General features: G+C 32.8%; 4 protein-coding genes across 7 annotated transcripts; 3 read left to right on the forward strand and 1 right to left on the reverse strand.

Moving 5' to 3' along the window:
* The first annotated feature begins 3459 nt into the window (after positions 1-3459).
* On the forward strand, positions 3460-6903 carry LOC122568140 (endochitinase). Of its 2 annotated transcripts, none has more exons than XM_043727535.1 (10): positions 3460-3693; positions 3881-3952; positions 4029-4370; positions 4480-4702; positions 4762-4885; positions 5076-5273; positions 5345-5426; positions 5495-5706; positions 5882-6142; positions 6299-6903. In XM_043727535.1, the coding sequence occupies exons 2-10, from the start codon at positions 3889-3891 to the stop codon at positions 6422-6424; spliced, it is 1632 nt and encodes a 543-aa protein (XP_043583470.1). In that variant the 5' UTR covers positions 3460-3693; positions 3881-3888; the 3' UTR covers positions 6425-6903. The 2 variants fall into 2 exon arrangements, with proteins under 2 accessions (XP_043583470.1, XP_043583469.1); XM_043727534.1 differs by having other exon boundaries at positions 3460-3638.
* Positions 6904-7414: 511 nt separating this feature from the next.
* LOC122568139 (dihydrolipoyllysine-residue acetyltransferase component 1 of pyruvate dehydrogenase complex, mitochondrial-like) lies at positions 7415-11460 on the forward strand. Of its 2 annotated transcripts, none has more exons than XM_043727533.1 (11): positions 7415-7601; positions 7916-8097; positions 8194-8390; positions 8455-8629; positions 8706-8884; positions 8969-9120; positions 9198-9343; positions 9436-9612; positions 9694-9878; positions 9941-10041; positions 10144-11460. In XM_043727533.1, the coding sequence occupies exons 1-11, from the start codon at positions 7475-7477 to the stop codon at positions 10311-10313; spliced, it is 1791 nt and encodes a 596-aa protein (XP_043583468.1). In that variant the 5' UTR covers positions 7415-7474; the 3' UTR covers positions 10314-11460. The 2 variants fall into 2 exon arrangements, with proteins under 2 accessions (XP_043583468.1, XP_043583467.1); XM_043727532.1 differs by having other exon boundaries at positions 7418-7601; positions 9195-9343.
* Positions 11461-12881: 1421 nt separating this feature from the next.
* On the reverse strand, positions 12882-15526 carry LOC122568141 (serine/threonine-protein kinase PAK 1). Its single transcript, XM_043727536.1, has one exon. The coding sequence runs from the start codon at positions 14936-14938 to the stop codon at positions 13427-13429; it is 1512 nt and encodes a 503-aa protein (XP_043583471.1). The 5' UTR covers positions 14939-15526; the 3' UTR covers positions 12882-13426.
* A 5168-nt stretch (positions 15527-20694) lies between these two features.
* On the forward strand, positions 20695-25297 carry LOC122568602 (branched-chain-amino-acid aminotransferase, cytosolic). Of its 2 annotated transcripts, XM_043728526.1 has the most exons (8): positions 20696-21060; positions 22124-22338; positions 22428-22538; positions 22620-22829; positions 22920-23150; positions 23857-24166; positions 24268-24425; positions 24501-25297. In XM_043728526.1, the coding sequence occupies exons 4-8, from the start codon at positions 22716-22718 to the stop codon at positions 24690-24692; spliced, it is 1005 nt and encodes a 334-aa protein (XP_043584461.1). In that variant the 5' UTR covers positions 20696-21060; positions 22124-22338; positions 22428-22538; positions 22620-22715; the 3' UTR covers positions 24693-25297. The 2 variants fall into 2 exon arrangements, with proteins under 2 accessions (XP_043584460.1, XP_043584461.1); XM_043728525.1 differs by lacking the exon at positions 22124-22338 and having other exon boundaries at positions 20695-21060.
* The last annotated feature ends 510 nt before the right edge of the window (positions 25298-25807 follow it).

Raw genomic sequence — 25807 nt, forward strand, 5'->3', positions numbered from 1 at the left:
AAAGAGAAGATGGTAGTGCAGGTAATCCTAGTGTCTGACCGACTGTCTCCCTCTCAGAAAATACTCTCAATTTTACACATGCGATACAATGAAAATTCGAATATGCCGAGAATTTTGAGAAAGAGCGTGTAAAAGATACGAGCGATCCGTATTGCGATTTGCGACTTACGAGTCAACAAGGTATATGTAAATGAAGAAGAATGAAAGCAAAGTGTGTGAGAGAAGGACAGGACGGAAACAAAGGGATCGATGATGAATCGGAGAAGGCAAAGAGTCGGTTGATCCGAGAGGCGAGACATCAGCTGTGACGAATCGTGATCGTCGCGCGATTGTCCCCCTCGTGGTTGACGGGAGGCAGAGGGTCGACGAACCAACCAATCGTGCCAGGCCTTTGTAGGTCTTGCACCTGAATTCTAATGAGGTCCACCTGGGTATATATGAGAGCTTAACACTCGGCCGAAGCCACGATTTTTCTGAGTTACCCGCTTGTCGCGAAGGTGAGTCCTCCTCTCTTTACTTCTCTGTCAACCTCGCTTTAACCATCTCCCCTTTGTGTCTCCATTAACGTCGATTTTAACTCTCCTTCTTACGTTTATCTTTTGACAATTAACATTTTGTATCGCGATCATTTTATCGCACTGCGTGATATTCATTTTGATACTTGACGACCCGATCAATGTCCTCGGTACTAAAACGTTGTAACTAGTAAACGACAAAACGTTGATCGTTTTTCATGATCAACAAAATCATCCCATCAGCCGTTACAACGCATTTCTTCAACTACGTGACAAGTCGTTGTAGACGTTAAACTTTGATACATAGTTTCGTTCAGATACTCGAATACTCTACTATAAAATACTATAAAAATAGGCCGTTGATAACTTTCATTGTCAATTATGCTCGTCCAATAATATCGTCGAGTCGAAACTAAACGATCTCTCGATATTTATACCAAGCGCGTGGAATTTCGTCGCGATCGTTGACACGTTACGTGGTCTGCGGTTCTCTCGCTTTGTTTCCATTTTCTTTTTTCTCTTTCGTCGATCTGCAACTCGAAGGTCAGTCTGCATAGGATTTGAACGAGTCAACAGAGTTCCGACAGTCTCATTTTCGAGAAACTTAACGATAAAACCCGAAGATTTAATTGCCATCGTTTCTTCGTTATTCGATATCGATACCTGTCAGATAGATGAAATGTAAAAAACAAAGATGAATAAGAAAGAATTAGTTTCGTCGATCGATTCGATATCGCTGAGAATGTCGATGTGGAAGATAATAGATTTTTCATACATAAATTTTTTATGCTCGCGATGTATTCAACGAAACGCAATAAACTGATAGCACGACGGATCGATCGTCTAACTCGCAAATAGTTACGTCGCGTTGCTGCGTACTTCTAAAGTAGGAAGAACCTCGAAAACGTGCACGACTAACGAGGAATACGTACGAAAAGGGAACTAGCCTTTCTTCTTCGATCCATTCCTTGAATACTAATTCGAAACCATGCGCATGAATGAAAGCATTCCGTTTAAGAACGAATTTGCAAATTTCAACCTCTCTTTCCTTTGAAAGCTAAATCTGTCTTGGCTGCATTGTACGAAAGTTTCAGAACGAGAAAGAAACGTTACTTCAAAACTTTTATCAAAGTTGCAAAGAACCCAAAAGTATTCGATCAAAAAAGGGAAAAATCCTGCGATTCCCGAATTTCTTCGAAAAAGACCTTCGTAATATAAGTTATCGGCAAACTGATTAAGCTGTCCCAAGAGGCAGATAGTAGAAAGATAAGCGGCAGGTCGTTAATAGTACGAATTATTGTGTCGGTTAAAACGAAGATCTCTTCTGGGTATGGGTATGGATTCGCGGCGTTTGTATTCGCAGTGCAACCCGCGGAATAATAGTCGAAGGATAATCCGATGCAGCCGGCATTTTAATTCGCGCAACGAAAAAGCCGCGGTCTTGCATCGGTATCTTTTTCTATTTTCGCAGCCCAGAACCATTATCTAGCTCTTTTACTCAACGCTGAACTCGTCCAAACCCCAAGGACCATCTTCCATCCCTCTTCATCTTCGTTCCTCGTTCATCTCGCTACTTTCCTACTTTTCTTTTGCCAAGCAATCGATATTCGATTGATATTCGCGCTCCATCGAAGCGAGGCAATGATCTGAAACGATTTGATCGTGAATCAACGTAACGATATAAACGATCCTCCCGAAATAATGTCAAAGAATGTTTTTATCGATGGTGAGAGTTAGAGAAACGCGTTAGCAAAGAAGACATTATCTGTTCTCTTGCCTCTTTCAATTCTCATTCGCTTTCCTTTCGCGCTATTTTTCCACTCTTTCGTTTTGAATGTTTTTTACGTCTACCGCGATTCCTATGAAAATAATTCCGAAAACGTTAATTGCGCTGAAGGGTAAACGTTCTCTCGACGCTGTTCCCAATCGAGATTTTATCGAAATTTTCCATCGAACTGCCTTTACAACAGCAATTTCTTTATCTTTGTTTACGTTTAATGAAATAGAACGTATCTTCGATACCGCTTTGCCTTAAGTTTTATACGAATAATCGTCCCGTGTATTGTAATTTTCTCGGTGCAGGCCTGCAATAGGACGAACCACGATTTTTTACGAGCACCATCTCGCAGCTTTATTTTGCGACGATTTTTATCGACGAGAAACGCGTAAAAAATATACCTGACTTTTATCGTCCGGACCATTCTATGCGTGGGTATCGCATAATGTCGCCTCGATTTTGGCTTCTCGCGTTTGAACTCCCGTTAAAAAGGTGCTTGAACTTTTAACGTTCTATGCCACTTCTTTCGCTGGACGCAAACTCGTTTTCGTCTCGATGCGAGCAGAGGTCTGGCTCGATTCGGTACAATTGCGAAAAATTACCTCGACGATTTCAACGTTCTTCCAATGAAAATGGCTTTTCCTCTGGAGATCTAAATATCCGTTAATTACTTATCTATTGAAATTATTTATCTGTATTAAGATCTTCGATTCTTATTCGGTTCTAACCGCCATCTCCTTTCCGAGGCAACTTTTCTAGATTTTGAAAACGTAAATATCCAATATAACGTCAAAAGTAATTGCCTTGGTAAAGGTTAAGCAGAAATTAATAAAAGAATGTATAACAAAGAAACGGGGAAGAAAGAAAGGGAGGAGAAAACGGTACGTGGTATCGCAAGAGTATTAAACCAACGGAGAGCGAACGAATCGAATTTAGCAAACAAGACGCGATCCATTCAATTTCAAAATGAAATTCCTTCCGCCAACGCGAAAGAAAAGTCCAAGATCAAGATTAAGATCGACGAAACGGGCTCGAGTGGATCGCGACGCGGTCATTTGTTCGGCGCTCGTGCGACAACAAGAATAACATGAGACTGTTCGGGAAAAAATTCACGGAGTTATCGCGGTATTTACTTTACTGAAAACCGGTCGGCTTGGATCGTTTTCTGTTTGAAGAACGACTACGTTCGATAAAACGATCACTCTGGCCGCGGTAGATCGCTCGTCTTCCAGAGACGCCTCGATACTCGACTAAAGCAGACGTTGATACTGCCAAGCGGCGATTGGCATGTCGGAATTACTTCGGACGTGAACTGCAATTATCAGATATCGATTGAATCACCAAAGGTGAATAACGTGTTGCTAAAGAAAAGTTCAATTTAACCTGCATTATTTTATTTAGGTAATATTTATAATCTTTTATTATCGATATACAGAACCGTGCAACATAGTAAGCGAAACATCGAAACCTCTTAAATGATACCGATCGTTTCCAACAAAATTCGGAAAATTTATTCTCGACGAATTTATTATCCGAAATATCGTTAGAAACTTTTGAAATAAGATTAACTACGTTTAATTGTTCACAGGCACGAAAATGTCATCGGGACATAATTTTCTAACACTTTCCTTGTTACTCGTGGTTCTCGTTTACACGACAGGTAAACGCACTATTTGTTTCGAATAAAAAATCGATAACAACAATTGAATAATACTGAAAACGAAAATACGGAAAAGTTTCAGCAAATCAGCCTGCCAGAATAACGTGTTACTTCAGTAACTGGGCCATTTATCGACCGGATGTCGGTAGTTACGGTGTAGATGATATTCCGGGTGATCTCTGCACCCATATCATTTACTCGTTTATCGGTGTGAGCAATGTCACTTGGGAGATACTTATCTTGGATCCAGAACTGGATCAAGATAAAGGCAATTTCTTGGCCTTCAACAACCTTAAATCTAAGTATCCTCATCTGAAAACCTCCGTGGCTGTCGGTGGTTGGGGAGAGGGTGGCAGAAAGTACAGTGCCCTGGTCAGCGTGAAGGAAAGACGCGACAGCTTCGTCAAGAGCGTAGTTGGTAAGTAAACTTGCAAATACTTACTTTTTTATTTTATCGTGCTGATTAATTCTTTATCTTTTTCGTCATTTATTTCTATATTACTGCTATTACTACTATTTTTCGCCAGAATTTATGCGTAAATACGATTTCGATGGTTTCGATCTCGATTGGGAATACCCTGGCGCCTCTGACAGAGGTGGCAGATTTTCCGACAAGGACAAGTTCTTCTACTTTGTCGAAGAATTAAGACGTGCTTTTGACAAGGAAAACAAGGGATGGGAGCTCACGATGGCGGTACCGATGGCAAAATTCCGCCTAGACGAAGGATATCACGTGCCAGAATTATGCAAGTAAGTGAATTAAAATCAAATTTATATGGTCGTGATAAATAAGGAAAATATTTCCATAGAAATATGGACGCAGTCCATGTAATGGCTTACGATCTTCGTGGTAATTGGGCTGGATTTGCTGATGTACACAGTCCACTTTATCGTCGTCCACACGATCAATGGGCATACGAAAAATTAAATGTGGTAAGAACTTGGCAAAATGTAGGTGTATCTTTACTCTCGAAATTTGTTTCTGATTTATCACGTAAATTTATTTAAAATTTATTTGTGAAATTAATCAAAAAATCCTACTTGAAAACTAAATTTAGCGTAAATATATGCCGTACAAGATGATAGCATAATTTGTTTATAAGATTCCACTTTTTCTTATTAGCACGATGGCCTTCTGCTTTGGGAAGAAAAAGGCTGTCCCGCTAAGAAACTGGTTGTCGGCATTCCGTTATACGGACGTACGTTCACCCTCAGTCAAAGTAACAACAATTACGAGCCAGGCACCTACATTAACAAAGAGGCTGGAGGTGGTAAACCTGGAAAATACACACAAGCTAAGGGATTCCTTTCTTATTACGAAGTACGATCAATCAAATATTACGTTTCTTCTAACTTTACGCTTCGAAACTAATCGAAAATATCTATCTGAAGATCTGTACCAATTTACAAGCTCCAGGCAGTAACTGGACTGAAAAATTTGACGATATTGGCAAAGTCCCATACATGTATCAAGGTACGCATATAATTGAGTGAGTAAACGATAATGATAATCCTTGATTATCGTCAAACTAATAATCACAGGTACACAATGGGTTGGTTATGAAAACGTGGAGAGCGTGAAATACAAGATCGATTTCATCAAGGAATCTCGATACGCTGGTGCCATGGTTTGGGCCATCGACATGGACGACTTTCAAGGACTTTGCGGTGACCGCAACCCTCTGATGAATGTCATTAATCAAGGTTTAGAAGGATATATCGTGCCAGATAAAGATTTTCATACCACTCCTACGGTAAAGAATTTTGTTTTATTTTATTGAAATTGTAAACAAGCTTGTCTAGTTTAACAGATTAATTAATACATATTTGCAAATAATTAAAACAATATCGGAATATGAAATTGTCTTTTAAAAATACTACATCGTAGTATTTAGTAGTTGCTAGTTGTAGTTATTGTTTGCTTCTTAGCCTGACTGGGCAAGGCCGCCAAGTACCATGTCGTCGGATAATATTCAAACTACTCAAAGTACCCAGATTACTCAATCTGCTCGACCGCCTACGACTCACAAACCTACAAAAAGACCTACTCAGAAGCCAGAGGTAACTTCTTGTACTACGGAAGAAACAAATAAATCCGAATCCACGCAACAGCCGATAGACAATGACGAAGCACATAAAATCAATTGTGAAAACGCTAATAAATTCGTTCCATCTAAAGAATGTCACTCTGTAAGTAAATATCCTAAAAAGTATGAAGAAGTATGAAGCTTGTATAAGAATTTATTAATCTTGTCGTCTAGTAAATTATAAACAATTTTATCATTTTGATAGCCTCTATACATGATTTACGTACATACGTACATATGTATATGTTTCTTATTACAGTACTATGAGTGTGTTCACGGAATACCACTGAAGTTCACGTGTCCCAACAAGTTAATTTGGAACGGGAGGAATAATATTTGCGATTGGCCTCAAAATGCTGATCGAGAAGAGTGTAGAATTCAATAAAATCCTAACGTTCCTTAAACTCGTCGAAAAAAAGGACTGACAAATTCCATCGTGATATTTCAATGTGGACCAAATAATCACCTCATCTTGCTAACGAATATGTGATACGCAGCAAGTTCCGGCTATTATCTTATTCGTTCATTTATCATAATCATATGTTGTAAGACTTGCCTAATGAAGAAAATTCAATAAACATCATATCATTTATAACAAAACTTTTATAATCCAATACAGCATTTATTTACTTCGTTATATATCTTTTTACCTTAAAACTATAAACTATAATTGTCTTTAATCGTATAATTTACGGTAATAAATAATTTGTTGTTTCAGAAACATAATTATAAATAGCTTAAAGCGCCCTACATGTTCCTAATAACTTAAAAGTTAACAGGCTTTCTGAAAACAAAAGTTAACAACTATTTGGGATACTCAACGCATTATTTATATACTTAGAGAATAAAAAATTTTACAAATAATATCTTTTTTATTTATGTCTTCGATCTTTATCCTGTATAAAGATGATTTAATTTCAGCTTTATATATATACCGTTTAAACAAATTTCATATTGAAACAAGATATGCATAAGATTTTACAATGTATTAATGGATTAATATAATTTAATGATGGATTATTCAACTTACATACTGGATATTCATGATTAGCTCTATTAATTTTATTAAGTAGTGCAATTACATAAGCGACCACGTGTACAATGACCATATCTTTTACGTTACTCGCGTTATAATCCAATAAGCGCGAGATTTAAATTAAAACGTATAATATTTGTGTACTAGGTGAAAAAGATATAAAATGGTTCTATAAAAAAAATCAAATAGAGGATACATACTTATAGTTACTTAGCAAAAGGTGAAAGTGTATATATCACACATGGAGAAACATTAAGTGGGTAACGTTCCCCTCCAATGAATTCTTTAATAGACAGATTCTCATTGTGAAGGTCGAAAGTTGCCTCTATAAAGCGATCTCCGTGTGTGTGTATATACGCGTACTTAGACGACTCTTAGATTAATTGCTTCGTATCAAATATGGCGCAAATGATGATACCTAGAATTGCACTTTTATCTATTAAGAATAGTAATCGGCTAATACCTCGAATATTTGTGCCGTTAAAATATCAACGATTATGTTTCCATACAAGTTGGGTTCTCGATGGTATGCAATTTATTCAGAAATACTTTATTAACACTCTTATTCGTGATGAAATTGAGGTTAACCTACGGTCATGTATCTCGAATAATATTTATTTCAAATAACACTAATTACTACCGTACAAATCATAATATTGAGGATATTAAGCGAAATCATTTCTCCTATTTTTTATTAACTTCAACGTGTAATCATGTATTCGTTATATTATTTAGATTGATTATGCAATCAACTATCATAGTAATTTAAAAGCCATGTTGGTTTTTGTGCTGTTCAGTATATAATTTTTTACAGTATCACAATTTTTAATTAATTTTTAGTCACAGGAAAGGAAGTCTTAATGCCTTCCTTGTCACCTACTATGGAAAGTGGTACTATTGTCAAATGGTTAAAAAAGGAAGGTGACAAAATTGAACCAGGGGATGCGCTCGCTGATATCCAAACTGATAAGGCAGTCGTTACTATGGAAGTTGACGATGAGAGTGTTCTTGCAAAAATAATTGTAGGAATCATGTACCCAAGTTTCAGTTTAATTAATTCTATATATTTATATTTTACTTAGAAATTCTTTATAAGAATGAATATAATATTTTGTTAGGTGCAAGAAGGAACCAAAGATATCAAAGTAGGAACATTAATAGCACTTACTGTTGATGTAGACGAAGATTGGAAATCCGTGGAAATGCCAGATAGCGTTTCAGCTACACCTGCAGCTCCATCATCAACACCCTCTGCACCAACAGCAGCAACAGCGGCACCTACTGCGAGCACATCAGCTCCACCACCTCCTGGCCAGTACGTATTCATTGAAGTAATTAATAATGCACATGCTAAAAATTTGTTTAATTATTATTTCTAGAACAAATGTCAGTATGCCAGCACTATCACCAACTATGACTACAGGTACAATTGTAAAGTGGCTTAAAAAGGAAGGAGAGGAGATAGAACCGGGAGATGCACTGGCAGAAATTCAAACGGACAAAGCTGTTATGACTTTTGAAATTGAGGATGAAGGCGTATTTGCAAAAATCCTTGTACATAACTTTTATTATAGATTCAGTCGTGTTTTATTTAAAATTGGAAATATCTTTCTAAAGATTCGCCTATTAGGTTCCTGAAGGAAGTCAAGTGGAAGTAGGACAATTAATTGCCATTATGGTAGAAAAGGGAATGGATTGGAAAAATGTTGTTATCCCGACAACTACAAAACCATCTGCAGCTACTGCACCATCTGCAGAAGCTGCTCCAGCTTCAGTGACTGCAGATAAAACACCTGTACCAAGCGGACAGTATGTATAAAAATGTTCCTATGATCGATGGTGCAAAAATATTTGCTCACAATAGTGCTGTCCGTTATTATATTCCTTTTTTAGAGTTTATGGTTTAGCAGTAAAGCGATTGTTGGAGGAATACGGGTTAAGTGCACAATCGGTCAAAGGTACTGGACGACCTAATCGATTACTAAAAAGTGATGTTTTAGCGTATATTCAAGCAAATAATTTAAAGAAAGTTGCACCAAAAACAGGTATGCAAAAGCTAACAACGAAAATATTAAAATACAATATGCATTAATATGTATGTACCTATATATTTAAATAGCAGCTGCACCTAAACTTGAAAAAGGTAGAAAAGAACCAGGCGATGTACCTTCAAAAGCACATGTACCTAGTGGCCGTCCTTCCACGTATGAAGATATCCCAGTTTCTAATATACGTGGTGTTATTGCTAAGAGACTCGGAGAATCAAAAGTAATTATAAGTTGTCTTATACATTTACGCAACAAAATTTCGTATTTATATTTCATAAGTAACATAATAATACAGTCTTGACAATTTTGTAGAGTAATATTCCACATTCTTATGCGTTCGTCGATATTAAGATTGATAAACTAAATGAAATACGTAGCGAACTAAAAGCTGACGGTATTAAAGTCTCGATAAACGATTTCGTTACGAAAGCAACCGCACACGCACTAATCGAATGCCCATTTATTAATACGTTGTATCAAAACGATCAAGTTAGTATACGATTTGACACAATGGTTGAAATTTATTACGTAGATAATTATCAAAGAACAATGTATTTCATCTTTCAACAGATAATTCGTATGCCAAGGGTGGATATCTCTGTCGCTGTTGCTACAGAAACAGGTCTTATTACACCAATTATTTTTGATACTTCAGCTAAAAGTGTAGCAGATATTTCGCAAAATATTAAAGAACTAGCCGAGAAAGCTAGAAACGGTCGATTAAAACCTGAAGAATTCCAAGGAGGAACATTCACGTAAATAAATGAATTTATATAAAATATAAAACTGCAAATTTTATATTTCCAATATTTTTTAGAATATCCAATTTGGGAATGTTTGGTATTAAACAATTCAGTGCAATCATAAATCCTCCTCAAACTGCAATACTTGCAGTTGGAAGTGGTCGTGAGGAACTAGGTAAAAGTATTAAAGAAATTTATATTTTTATTATTTTAGAATATGTATTGTCTGTATTTTATATTCGCAAAAGTGCAGGAAATATAACGTATCACTTTACAGATGCCGCGCTACAAAAAATAACAAAAATGTCAACAACTTTATCGTATGATAGGCGTGCAATTGATGAAGACCAAGCAGCCGACTTTTTGGCTGTTTTAAAAGCTATGTTAGAAGATCCAAGTTTTCTCGTCGCTGGAAGATTACGAGCGCTAAGATACGCACAGAACTGACCTTTAATTAAACGTTAATTCTGGGGAATTTATTGAAAAAGTGGGTGTATTGAAGAATTTAGGTTTCAATGTAAATTTTAGTTTTATCTACAACATGAATTAAAAATATTGGTTTAGAAATAGATCTGAAATATTTATAATTTAATTTAGGAAGTTGTAAACACAGAGAATTATATTTAAAATCATTTATAGTAGATTCAAGTAATAGATCAGTGTCATCAATATTAAATGTCATTTATATCAAATGAATTCATATATGATAACTTTGTTTATTATATGAATTCGTTTTTCTATTGCTGTATTCTACATTTCCCTCAAATTTTATAATTGGTGAAAATCCTTGTTAAAAAATCTTGTGCAATGTATCTACAAAAGATATGTTATCCCTTTTATGGCAAAACCATAAGTTATTAAATTTTCACTTTTTTTTATTAAAGAAATGAGTTGAGTATCTTCTTATTCTCAGCCATATAAATTAAAAAAATGATTGTTATAACAAACACAGTATAATAACGTATGATTATATTCGTATTAACTTTATTCATTATCGTCAGCAGTATCAAGTAATAATTTTACGTTCAATTGTAAATTTCTATAATCTATCGAATCGTACATTCATGATGATCCGGCATAAGACGGATAACATATGGTCAATATAAGAAGTTATAGGATGGTGTAAAAAATTGGAAAAAGATAAAAAATTGGTATATAGATAGAGAATGAGAGAGATCTTTCCATCTCAAAACTAGCAAATAATATAAATTCTTATGAATTTATTTAAATTAATTATAAATATAATATCTCGGATACACGTAATTTACTTCTGCATAAGTAAATAGATAACTTCTATATGAATATTTATTCTAATAAAACAAGGGCCACACTGTTGTTACTTCTTTCGTATGAAATAATAAATATGCATATTTATTCTGCGTAATAAAAATTACATTATTTTACGTATATTAATATGTAAACATTTATATAAATATAATGTAAATATATTTATGTGTATAATGAATTTTATTTTAATATTAAGAATATTATGTATAATTGAGAACTTCAGTGTGGTCTAAGGAATTCTTGGGGGCAGTAGTATGTACAAAATTATAACTATGTCTTGTAAATAAACCATTTATTGTTAAAACGATGTGATGTTTCCTTATATATATTTAAAAATAATACATAGATATGGAATATTCAAAAACAATTGAAAATTTTGCAAATATTTTGTGCAATTATCAGTTATCTTATTATTCTTTTTATGCTGCATTATCACTGATAAAAGTATCTATAAGGCAATTGGCATAGAACCATATGTATTGATTTGATAAGGCACAAATGTTACGACTGTGTATAGATTAATTAATTTTACATTAATGCTTTTTTAACAAATTTTTTAATTTATCATCTGAATATAAATATAGTCAAGCATAAAATTTATTTTACATTTGATTTGATTGATCATTTTACATACTAAATAATTGACTTAGTGATCGTACATGTTGAATTCTTACATATGATTTTATATCAGTGTTTATTACTAAGCTGAAGTCAAATTAAATCATATTTAAATTGAACATGCAATGCTTAATTACACAAAAGATAAAAAATAATATGACAATATTAAATATAGAAATACAATACAACAGGACTCAGTTTTTGTTATCACAGTAGTGATATTACTGCTCAGATCTTAAACTAAGTAATTATGGACGATATTTGATTGCGGTATAGTTACAAATATTTTTCATGAAGGATATTCTGAAAATACTATATACACAATTCATAGTATTCATATGATAGAACAGCACTTTCTAAAATTTGGCATCTGCTTTGAACAGCATTAGATTTTAAACTATAAGTAGAACATTTTTTTAAATGTTGCACATTATTAAATTTGGTGAAACCTTACAAAACTAGTTGAAACTTGTAAAAGTTTTAAAAAATACATTTTAAAATGTGTGTATGTCACATTATTTAAAATACTCGGTTATTAATACACGTGCTTGCAACACTGAATCACAAGGTACAACTTTTCATTACTGCGATACAAATTTTTTTCAAAAACGTGGACTATAAAATTTTTAATACAAAGGCAGTCTTTCTTGTGTAATTAGATAGTGATTAATCAAATATAAAAAATAATATTTACTACAATACCCACTTTGTATGTGAATTGTTTGATTAAAAATGTATGGCATAACTTGATTTATTAAATTTTAAACAATGGAGGAATGCAATTCAGAAAATATAAACGGTAAATATAATAAACGAAATGTAAGATGTACATTTGAAACATCAATTGGTAAAATTATTAAATTAAGATTATAAATTAAATTTGTACTATAACTAAATAATTATTATCTATAGTATTTTGACAACTGTCAAGTATAAAATAAATTGTTATACCCTTGACAGATACTATGTCCACATACCTAGCAATTTCAGTCCTTGAATAAACTAAGTACAATATTTTATATAATAAAAGTATTACACAAATCATATTTTACTATATAAAAAATGTAAACAATTGTAAAATGAAGTCTTAAGCTGATACAAAACACGAAATATATTTTTAGCACAATGACGTTGACTTGTATTCTTCCTGCACCTACTGTGTTTTAAAGTTAATGGCAGATTGCACCTTTTTTTTTTATGAGAAAAAAGAAAATATAAAAAAGACATTGAGCTTCCACGATAGGTATTGCACATGAAATGATCATTAATAATTTACATTAATGATAACTTTTTCAATGACTGAAGCAATAGAGATTAACCTATCACATATATTGTGTTATGAAAGTTACTGCAATAAATGAATAACTACTTTTTAAAAATTAGATTTTAAATCTTCTAGTAATTTTTTCATTGCTATAACTTATACTATTTCTATTACAAATTTGGTAACATTGATATAAATATAATAGGTGGTCATATATAAAATACATAAAATCACTGCACTACATATATCTAAATTATATGCAGTATATAGGATGCTTTTGCATTGTATAGATAATATAAATGCAATGCTACACATATATTCAAGAAACTAAATACATGTATTTGAAAATAAAAATAGATGTTTGATTTCTACTTAAAAAAAAAAAAATTATTTAGTGAAACACTTTATGAAGAATTCTTTGCGCTGTTCTTATTAAGGGTATCAGACTTGTTAATTCTGCGCAATTTTCTAAAAATGGATGAGACAATAATTCATCAGCAGTTGCCCTTTCATCGACTTCAACTGCCAAACATCTCTCTAAGAAGTTTTGAAATGTCGGGCTTAGAGTATCCCACCTAGGAATAGAAGGTTTACCAATGGCAGCAATTAAATATAAAGCTCTTAAAGGTGTTTCTTTCATATAAGGTGGTTCACCTTCTATCATTTCAATAGCCATAATACCTAAAGACCAAATATCTACTTTTTTACCATATTGTTTTCTGGTCACTACTTCTGGTGCCATCCAGTATGGAGTACCAACCATAGTTTGACGTTTTTCGTCACCATCGATATTAGCACAAAAACCAAAATCTGTAACTTTCACAGCACCGTTCATACCAAGAAGTACATTATCTGATTTGATATCTCTATGAATAATTCCTCTTGTATGTAAAAAACTAATTGCGTTTAGAACTTCTCTACAAACTGCTGCAATTTGTGCTTCTTTCATTATAGTTTCAGTAACAACATCTGTAAGTGGCCCACCTTCTAATAATTCCATAATAACCCAGAGATGTTCATTTAAAAGGTATGCATCCAAGAAATTAACCAGGTTTGGATGTTGAAATTCTTTGAGAACTTTAATTTCAGTCAATATAAGTTCTTTTTTAGGCTGCTTTGATAAATCTATGTCTTTTATAGCAACTTTTTGATCAGTTTGTACGTCGCTAGCTATGAATACAGTACCTGAAGCACCAGCTCCAACTTCTTTAGTTTTTTCAAAGCGAAGATTTGGATCTCCATCGTGGCAGATAGCTCGAAGTTCTTCAAAAATCTCTTCATCATTAAGCCTTACCGTTGAACATTCTGTCTTCCTTCGCAAAATAGGACTCTCTTCTACTTTATTTTGTTCACTTTCATTCTCAGGCAACTGATCATCTTCAATTTGATATGTATTTAAATCTTCAAGAATCTCAGTAAGAGTTTTCTCAACCCTATCAGGATATATTCGTGGTGTGGGTTTTGGAATCTTATTCACTTTTGGTGGAAGTTCGGGTAACCTTTGCACTTGACTATCCGTAGAACTTGCAGAGCTCGATCCATCAGAATCTTCAGAGTGACGTTTCTTCGACAAAATTTTATCAATTTCTTGAGACTCTTCCTCGATCAAATCTTCCGTAACAAAAGGTTTAAATACTTTTTCCTCTGGTTTTCGTTTCATAGAATAATTATAATATTTAATGGCTTGTAAAGCTGCAGCAGGGTTCTCATCCTGTTCTGATTTTGATATTTGCGTATTCAACAGGCGAATCCAAGATTCGGGAAGACCTTCCAATTGTCCAGTCTCGGCATTTTTACTCACATGAAATTTATGAGAAACGTTAGTAGGTAAACCAATCTCAGCGACTGTATCAACCGGGCCAGTTTTCTTCCTTGAAAATAACTTTGTTATATTAAGACTCATTTTAGCGCGCAGTTTCGCGCACTTAACGCGTTCCCTTCTACGACGTATTGCGACTTTTTTAAAAAAGATGAAAGGAGAAGAAGAAACGGTCACTTTTAAATCGCAATTCTCATCATAATATGACTCGTCTATCTATCGACAAGGCATCAAATGCGATTAAAGGCGTGTTTAGTGTGACGTACATACGTCATTCGACTAGTGGCGGTACAATTCGAAAAAGAGACACTTCAAACGGAAACAATTTAAAATTGACAATTTTAGTTTGCTGCGGCTACTTGAGATATTAAATATCAAATAATTATAGTACACTCCTGTACATATAATAATTCTGTATAAATTCAAGTAGATGACTCTTTTTATTCGCATCTCTCGTTGCACCTCTACACAGATCTGTGAATATAGAATTATTAGACAATGAATCACTTTAAGAAATGCAATATACATTCAGGAGGGAAATTTAAATTAAATTATTTAAATATATATGTAAAATAAATAGTTACACGAGTTGTCCCATGTAAACGTTCTGCTTACTTGTATAACTACTTATCATATACATATACATATCTAAATAATTATATACTTCAATAGACAGCTGGTCAAATCAACAGCTTTGCAATGCTAATATTTCTTTGATAATTTGTAAATTATTGAAATCGAAAACAAGATAGTCATCTACTTTATACCAACAAATTAAAGATGTATTCCTTAAATTAACCAATGAAATTTGAATTTCGTTTAAAATGCACTTATTTAATAATATTTTAATAATTAAAATTATTATCCAAATGAGGAATTGTTGATCAAGAGCACAATGCTCTTGTAAAGTTTTTTTTTTTTTATTTATTGTTTGTTTACATTTTACAATTTTTCCATTAGGACATTTGGTAAAATATTATAATGATCTTGTAAAGTGTCCCTCAATGAAACATGTACATATTTCGATCTCATGCTTTCAACGAAACTTATAAGAGAATCCACAAGAATCAACAAAATCTACTAATTTCTTGAAGCAAATCTTATTCACGATAAAGAAACGGAATAGGCAAGATCAATGAACGTTCAACGTAAATATGAATCTAATTGTAAGTTTATTATTACTATCGCTATTTCTTATTAATCTTTTTCCGTAAACTTGTTCCATTGTTCAATCTGATCTTGTTAATAATGGTTTCCTTACGAATACATCAACAACGACTTAATTAGAAAACGCGTCGTAATCAAAGTACATGTAATCGTCGAACAGCTACCGTGGTGATGGTGAAAGGGATTTCTCGGTATAACAGACTTATTCTAATATTCTATGCAATTGTTATAACTTATTAAAGGATTGACCATACGCCAAGCCATCGCTCGATAAATCGAGCAGAATCTAATCTCATAAACTACTAACCATGAAATGTAACTTCTACTTCATAATTGTTGGGGTTGACTGATAGAAGAACGAGTGGATGAATTTGTAATAGAAAAATATATTGAAATAAATAAAGGTATAAGTATAAGTTTATGCTGATCCAGATCCTTACTCTCTTAGTGTTACAATATAATGGAAAAATAGGGAGTACATTCATATATTTATAGCAAAAGGCTACAAGGAACATTTTTTTATTTTTTTTTTTTTTTTATTTGGAAGAATTTTAAAATCAATTCTCATTGAGAATTATAAGTAAATTATTATGGCGTGGTACTATGTCGTGTTTAATAAGTGTTTATCGTTACACATCCTTACTGCGTACCCTCAATGGTCTTAAGGACCCTCCATAAATCTCAGGAATTTTCTAATTAAGGTCCTTCAGACCGAATCTTTTACTGAATTGTTTTCTAAAGTTTATTGTCCACTACGAGTTGACACGGCAAAGTTGGTTTTTCTCATGTATGATGCTTCCCACTAGCAACTTTCTCTCGGGGGAGGTTAGCACCCTTCCTCACCCACCAACCTGGTAAATAACCAATTGACAGCGGAGTCTATTTCCCTCACTTTCCTAACGAAAACTTGTTCTTAACGAATCAGCCCATTTCGTGTCCTTAGACCTACCCGTCACAAGTTTTCCTCCGCAGCATCATCTTCATCGTAGATAAATCCAAACAACTTAAATCAAAATTAAAAAAATTCTACTGGCTCATTGGCAGACGTTCCAACTTAAGCACGCAGAGTAAAATAATGCTATATAAGGCCATATTAAAACCTGTTTAGACCTATGGGATCCAACTATTCCAACGATTCCAATCGAAAACTCTAAGATCCTTGATAGATGCACCTTGATATGTTACCAACGAAACAGTACATCGCGACCTCAAGATACCCACAATCGAAGAAGAAATATCCAAATTCATTAATATATATGTCGGAGATGAAAGAACACCGGAGCCTTCCTTTGGAACTTTGGGAAAATCCCGTAATATTGTAATCTAGATTCTACCATAGCCGTAATTAAACAATTGTCATTCAATCTGATTGTATTTATTCGAGATTTGTAACAGTTTTTTTTTTTTTTTTTTATTTTTAAATAAGTCATTTTACAATTTGTCCATTAGGACATTTGGTAAAATAATTGTAACAGTGAGCTTGGGCTCGAGGCGACAATCAGTCGCCAACGTAGCCGCGGTCAAGGGATGAACGTTTGTCTAACAAAGGAGTAACAGTATAGCTCTCCTTAAAAGAAATAGTTGTTGGGATACTTGACAGTAAACATTCTAACGGTCTCTGTCCCGTGGCTCGTCACACGCAGACCCTATTCTCTGGGTAAGATGATTGCCAGATGTCGATGCGTCCCGCAGTGCATGTTCAGCTAGCCTGAGGACCTGCTATAAATCTTAAGATTTAGTTAATTAAAGTCCTTCAAATGGACAAACAGTCTTTGTCCCAATTACGGGAAGATAGGAGAAACCTACTTTCTCACGAACGACGCTCCCCGCTAGTAACTTTTCCTCAAGGGCGACTAGCATCCTTTTCTAATCACCGATATGGAAATTGACCAATTAACAGCAACGTCAATTTCCCTCACTTTCTGAACGAAGGCATCGCTCCACGAATCCGATGATTTCGCGCCCTTAGACACACCCCGTCATAGTTTTCCTCTGTGGCATCATCGCGACGGAAAGTCACTTCTTTTCGTATGATCTCATTGACGAGAAGGAATAACGTCTTTACGATCAGTGAATATTTCACGTTTTGTTAACCAAGAGTCGGACTTAGATTTTGTGAGAGCGTACATCTATTATCCCGTTGACCGCGGATTCGTTATCGAACCTAGGATCATTGTCATTAGCGTCTCGAGTATCTAATTACCACGGTTACTTGTCGATATCTGTAACAACCATATTTGCTCTAGTCTCTCTAATATCTTCTCTATTGCATAACGACAATGTCTAATCACAACGAAGATTCGTTTCACGCCCTTAACCCCAACCCTAATTATAACGCCAACCCGACATATATAACATAAGAGTTAACAAACCCACTGGTTACTCAATTACTTGACACGACGGATCAGATCCGTAGGTTAAAAAGACCTTCCTATCCTTTAGATTTAAACATTAGACTCAGCTAGAATCAAACAGACGATAATCACCTATTATACACGATATAGTACCACGCCAGAATAATTTACTTGTAATTCTCAATGAGAATTGATTGTAAAATTCTTCCAAATATAAAAAAAAACATTATCCGTAGCTTTGATCGTAACTTTGTCTGCAGCAACTCGACGGTCACTCATATCTAAGGCTTCACTGATTCAATTTTTCAAATTCTGTTCAAAACGAAATGAGCGAAAATTATTTTTCCTTTTTTTTACCTTTATATATTGTATGTAAAGGCTATTTACAAAGAGAGATTGTAACAAGAATTTCTAATATATCAAGCTAGTGTTTTCTATTATTTCGTCACATTTAATTCCATACTTCCTCCGCAAGTGTCGGACACTTGAACACACAAAAACACTTGAGATCTACTGTGTCTTGTTTGTAAATATGTACACATACGTATTTGGAAATGTTTAATACGTTTCGTATTCTTGCACAATATCTGAAACAGTAAACGTAATGGACACAGGATTATACGTATATGCGCATAGACGTAAATGCGATGAAATGTTTATTTTCGTTACCAGTTTCATTATCGTGGTATGATGCAGAAGGTATTGATTGCAAAAGTAAAAGATGTAAAAGCATACAAGAAGCCACGACGTGGAGATACTATTATTTTTCACAGCTAATTCGAGAGTTGCGTTCAAACGATATGTCTTTTTGATCTGCACTTAACCTAATCTCTCGAATCCTTCGTGATTTTTAACGCATTTTTGTATCGATTGCAAAGAAACGATTAGTTTCAATAGACTAATATCTGAAAATAGAACCTAAAGAATGGATAATAATTGAAGAATGTTCGTCCGACGAAATAAAAGTCCAGATTCGTTCATTTCTAGAATAATTGAGTGGCTAAATATAATAAAAAGGTGATAGATATATAGAGGAATCTCTAAACCATTTGAAAATGTAGATTGCAAGTTAGAGATTACGTTAATCATAAAATGTAAACTAGAGTGGAAACGATAAAGCGGGAATAGTATTAGAAAAGATAATTCTAAAAGTTAAACGATATCACCCGATTTACGTGAAATTGCCAGATTATCTTATAGAATATTGTACTTACAACTATCTTCCTCGTGTTTACACTTATTCACTATAATATAAAACAGTTCTCAGTGTTGTCACGTGCTTGATATGATACATGTTACTTACTACATTTACACGCTATTAATATCAAAAAGAAAATATGAATTAAGCTGGAAGATTTCGTCCTGAGTATTTACCAAATTCTCGTTGACAGTTTGCATTTCTCTTGCACAAAAATCGTAAATGTAAGAAAATACTTTTGTAATTAAAGGGATAGCGACAAGTCAGAATTATTACTTTAATCCTCATCCTGTGTACTAATAGTGAATATAGTAAATATAGTAAATATAGTAACACAGGATGAGGATACTAATAATTTGCTGCAATAATAATAAATAGTAAATATTTACAATTCTTCTATATATTTGAGAATCGAGAAGCGTTCGATATTCTTAACAACGTGCTTGCTGTCCTTTCTTATCGCCCGAACAAACCATATTATCAACTTGTTTTTAATTCCCTGCCCCACTCGTTGTGAATTCCGTTAGAATTTTTCCTCCCCTTTCCCAATCATACAATACTCGTAAGTTTCATCTTTTACGTACAGGGTGTTCTTGTCACCAATACTTTTATTGCTGTTACAAATTAACTCCCCTCACGCCTTTGAACTAAACTTTACATTTATTTTACATTCTGACTAAAGTTTACTGCAAAATTTATATAATTATGGTTTCTATTACTGGAGATATTCAAACCCTAATAAATAAAAATTAATTAATAACGTAAAAATAATCTTGCGATAGAATGAATAACGAATGAATAATAACGAATGCGAATAACGAAATTGCACTTGATTACAATCAACGTGAATATTGACTACAATGAACCTGCATGCTTGTCAACAAAATTAGGCAATTCTAGAAAGTTAAAAAAACAACCGTATTACACTAGTTAAATGGAATTAAATATACGTTTCCTGAACACTGTATATATCACAATGTGTATACATACATATTATACTGAATCGGCAAATTCCCCACTCTTTTATTTTCGGACGTAAAGAGGGGGTTCTTTGCTTCTTTCTGTCTCTCATGCCTCTTGTCCGTTAATAAGTAAAATATTAACCGTTGGTTGATACAGAGACATTCTTCGAGAATGCGCAAAGAAGTAAATACAAGTGTATAATAACGGATTCATTATATAGCAATTGTAATACTAGCACTTTTAATAGTGAATATTTTAAATCATCTGCGCCCCTGTTCGATTTCACATTTTTTTTCTTTTTTCGTTCTTTCTTTTCTAATTTCCTTTTTCTTAGATTCCTTTTTTCTTCAAAAGCAATAATAGATAAAATTACCTTAAATCCATTTTACGGAGTGTTTATTTACGTAATTGCATTCGTAATATACGGCATAAGGAATCTAGTGCGCTAAGGGTTGTTCTGAAGGATTAAACATTTTGTGATTATTCATCACTATTCAATTAATATGGTTCAATTGCGACGTCAGGTAAATTATATTTTTTACGATTGTTTCGAAAATCTAATGTTAAAATAGCACTGAAATATTGCAAACTTATAAATACTAATATTAATTAAAATGTAGAATACGAAATTCTGATGTAAAAATTACTATATCTCGCATAAGATTTGGTTGTTTACTCGGTCTAAATTTTTCATGAAATCTTCATAATTATCTCTGAGTTTCCGTGATGATGCAAGATTCTCATACGCATACAGAAATTGTCTAGGAGACAAGATCTAGAAGCTTTCCAAACGTTACCAATAATTTTTGTCATTTTTATCTTTTTATTGTCAAAGTTGAAAGTAACAATGAAAATTTCAAGCAAAAATTAAAATACATAATTTATACAATGTGCAAATGATGAGTTATTTGTAAGAAGTAAAAGTTAAAGATCTTAAATTAATATAGTAATTTTATTTCAAACGATTATGTAGTAATAACTTATTTAGAATAGAATATTAAAATAACGTTAGATATCATTATCGAGTCTAATCTTATTTTAATAAGCTTCAATGTGTTTTACATGCAGAGTGTTATCTTTGTAAATTATGTTTCTCATTTTTTAAACATCGTAGATTATGCAATTTTAATGCAGTAGCTTCACACGATAATGTTGACAACTGCAAAAAATTTTAATGAAGTAAAATTTTATAAACTTGTGATATTGACGCGCGTCTTGCAAGTTCAATGTTCAATATGACATTCAGCGTGTGTAATAACACGTGTTCAAGAATACACTTTTATTAGAAATGACTTTCGAGAAAAAAAGAAAGAAGCAGAAAAAGAAATCATACTGAGATAAAACGATTAATTCGATAAATCCTAACTCTTATATATATAACTTTCGAACTTGTAACCAGAAATATAAAAATTAATTAACTTAGGTAGTACCGATGTGTTTTGTTGACCTATCTAACCCTATCATTGCTTCCGTAAGCAATTTGTAATAAAAGAATTAAGATAAGCATCACCGTAATGGGTATTCTGATAGAGCCTTCGCGAATTTTACTACTTTATCATATTAGTTTTTTTTATTTTGTCATGTCAGTCGCTGAACATAACCAGATGTTTTATAATACCGATATGAATCAAGATTTCTGTATAACTTCTAACACATATTCGAAATGATTGTCTTTTCACATTGGGCTAATACAAAATTTAAGCACTATATACCTTTCAAATTCAAGAAAGTTACTTTGTTCCACATAAACATGGACTGAACTTATATAATACTGCAACCACATATTTATTTCTATTTTCTGTGTATGTTGATTCTGTAATAAGCGTATTAGTGAAAGATGTATTATATATTATATATTAGAATTATTAAAACACCACAATGTTTTATACAGATTTTATCTTGTGGGGGCATCCTGAATCAATTTCAATTTAATATCAAACGGAATTTGTCATCTTTACAAATTAGAGATAAAAAAGTAATACAACCAGAACGATCTTTTAAGGTATGCTTTATTAAAAGATATCTCAATAATTTCTTGAAATAATTATTTTAACTGAAATTTATGTATATTAATATTTTGTAGTATGCAGATCTAACAGTCCGTCTTGCAGGACCAGACCAATTACAACCAAAGCCCAATGTCAGTGCTTTAGCATTTGGTAAATATTTTACAGATCACATGTTAAAGATATTTTATCATGAAACATTAGGAGGATGGCAAATACCAGAAATTACACCTCTTGAAAAGTTAGTTCTCCATCCAGCATCAAAAGTTCTTCACTATGCTGTAGAGGTAAATACAACTTATATTTCATAAACTTTCCTATTCATTTCTATTATTTAACAGCATTTACTGATGTATGCGCTGTATGCATTATTTCAGTTGTTTGAAGGTCTGAAAGCTTATAGAGGAGTAGATGGGAAGATAAGAATATTTCGACCAGAACTAAATATGGAACGTATGAACAATTCAGCAACGAGAACTGGCCTACCTACATTCATAGGAGAAGAATTAATTAAATGTTGCTGTAGATTAATTAGTATTGATCAAGAATGGGTACCTCATTCTACTGCTTCTAGTCTATATATACGCCCAACACTTATAGGAATAGATGTAAGTATGTACATCTAAAAAAAAAAAATTCTAATATAACGTCTTATCTTAAAGATAAAGAATGTTAATCAATTGAACGATATGAATAATAATCATGTCATTGATGTCACAGACGTCATAAAAACAGATACATATAAAGTAAGCAATATATTTCACAATACTTAACGATGATAAAACATGATAAAGTAGTGTTTAATGCTCTTTTGTTGGAGTAGGACTATAAGATACAGTTAGACACTGTATTGTAAAAAAGAACAAGAACTAATGATTAAAAGTTGAGAAGATAAAAATTAATATAAAAAGCCTTAAATGTTCAATGAAGTATATATCATATCTTTATGCCATTAGCTCTATATTTAATATGAATGAATAGAAGTGTATCTTTTTCCAAACATGAATAATATTAGCATATAATAGTACTTCTAATTACATTGATGTAAAATTTCGAATAAAAATGTATTTATGTCATATATTTTTTATAAATTGTACTTTGAAAGGTGTGTATGCATCGTTATTTACAGATGATGCAACATTTTTATTAGAAGAAGTCATCTCAATGAAGAAATAATCATAAGTTAATATTTTTATACAAAAGTAATATTTAATGTAAATATCAATGAGAATATTCAACCGTCGACAGAGAATATAAAAGGAACTTTATGTATATACATCATAATTATTTTTACATTTTTACATCTTTATCTAGCCCACACTCGGCGTTGCATCTTCAGAATCTGCTTTACTCTATATTATTTTGTCACCTGTTGGCTCTTATTTCAACAAAACAAAAGAAAATATTGGCATATCTTTACTGGCTGATCCCCAATATACAAGAGCATGGCCAGGTGGTTGTGGTAGTTACAAAGTAGGTAGCAATTATGGGCCTACTATATATGTACAAAAGGAAGCTATAGAGAAGGGTTTGCAACAAGTATTATGGCTTTATGGAAAAGATAATGAAGTAACTGAGGCCGGGACTATGAACATTTTCATGTTCTTTATAAATGACGATGGTGGTGAGCATCATTTTACATTTTCCGTTTAATTGCTTGTTCCACATCTATGTAGTTTCACTATATAATTTCATATTACTTTTATAAATATGTTATAATTTCAGAAAAAGAATTAATAACACCACCTTTAACAAGTGATTTAATTCTTCCTGGAGTTACAAGAAATTCTATTTTAGCATTAGCCAGAGAATGGAATCAATTTAAAGTCAGTGAAAGGAAATTTTGTATGAACGAAGTTTGTCAGTTACTTTCAGAAAACAGAGTAAGATATCTTATCTTAATTATTCTTTATTTAAAATTCGTTTTAACTTCATAGAAATTACAAATTTCATTTTAGTTGTTGGAAATATTTGGAGCAGGAACAGCTTGCATAATTAGTCCTGTATCTTACATAGAATATGTTGGACAACCATTGCATATACCAACGATGGAGCACTCCAATCCTGTTTACAAAATGTTTTTGAAACATTTATCTGATATACAATATGGTGTTATACCGGATCACCCTTGGGTGATACCTATTGAATGAATATAGAATAATCCATTTAATTAGTTATCACATAATTATAACCAAAAGCGACTCCATGCAATTTTTAACATCGATTGTATTATATTTAAAAGAATGGTTGTTGGGAATGTCACAATTTTGTTGTTGCTAGCTTCATGCGAATGTTGTTGTGAATGAATTCTTATTTATTTACACATGGAACTGATCTTGTCAAAGCATGTAAGAAGTGAGCATGTATTGGAGATGAAGCTCAGGGATTAATTGTTTCTTACAGAAGCAAAGCAACTTTTTAATAGTGAGCTATAAAGACTAATGTGTTGATTTGTATGTGTGTTATACGTTGAATGACAGTTCGTACTTACGAGTATGTGTGTGTTTCTACATAGAAATATAGATGTATTGTATATATTTTTTACATTACTTATTTACTATCTTATGTAATTTTAATAATTTTTCTATGGTACAAATTATTTATTCAATGTTCTACCTCACCGATCAAGAAGGACGACAAGGAAAGAATATGCTATAAAAGGCTTTTTTTTACTTGCTAGATATGTCTTTGTATGTCTGAAAAAGGTTTTTGTTCATATGTGTATCATCTCAATAAAAGTATAAGTCTATAAACACTTGTTAATGAAGAATAGATATTTATTTCCTGGGGAATGTAATTAATAAATTGAAGCAAAGACGATTATCTAAAATTGTATAACATACCTACCTAACATACAATTTTTCATTACATCGTTTGAAAGTTTAATTATTATTTTCATGTCAACGTAGAATGAGATTATATTACTAATCGTTGTAACTGAAACTAAGTATAACTATAAAATTACAAACAAAGCTTCATTAACTTTGCATGTGCACAGAAAGTTTGATCCTTGTTTTTTTTTTTGTAACAATAATTGTACTGATATTTATAAGATGGAACAGACTTCATAAATATATAAATAATTAAAATTATTTAGAAAAATCATTGTTTAAGTACATTCCTTGATTCAAAGACAGCGCTGTCTCGCTGAACAAAATATTTGTTATCATCCATGTTGATTTTTCAGGACTGAATTTTCGGACGATTTTCCCCAGCAAGTGCCGAGACCTGATCATACGACCGTACCCAAAACGTGTCCCAAGCA

Source organism: Bombus pyrosoma, linkage group LG6, assembly GCF_014825855.1.
Source record: "Bombus pyrosoma isolate SC7728 linkage group LG6, ASM1482585v1, whole genome shotgun sequence".
NCBI lineage: Eukaryota > Metazoa > Arthropoda > Insecta > Hymenoptera > Apidae > Bombus > Bombus pyrosoma.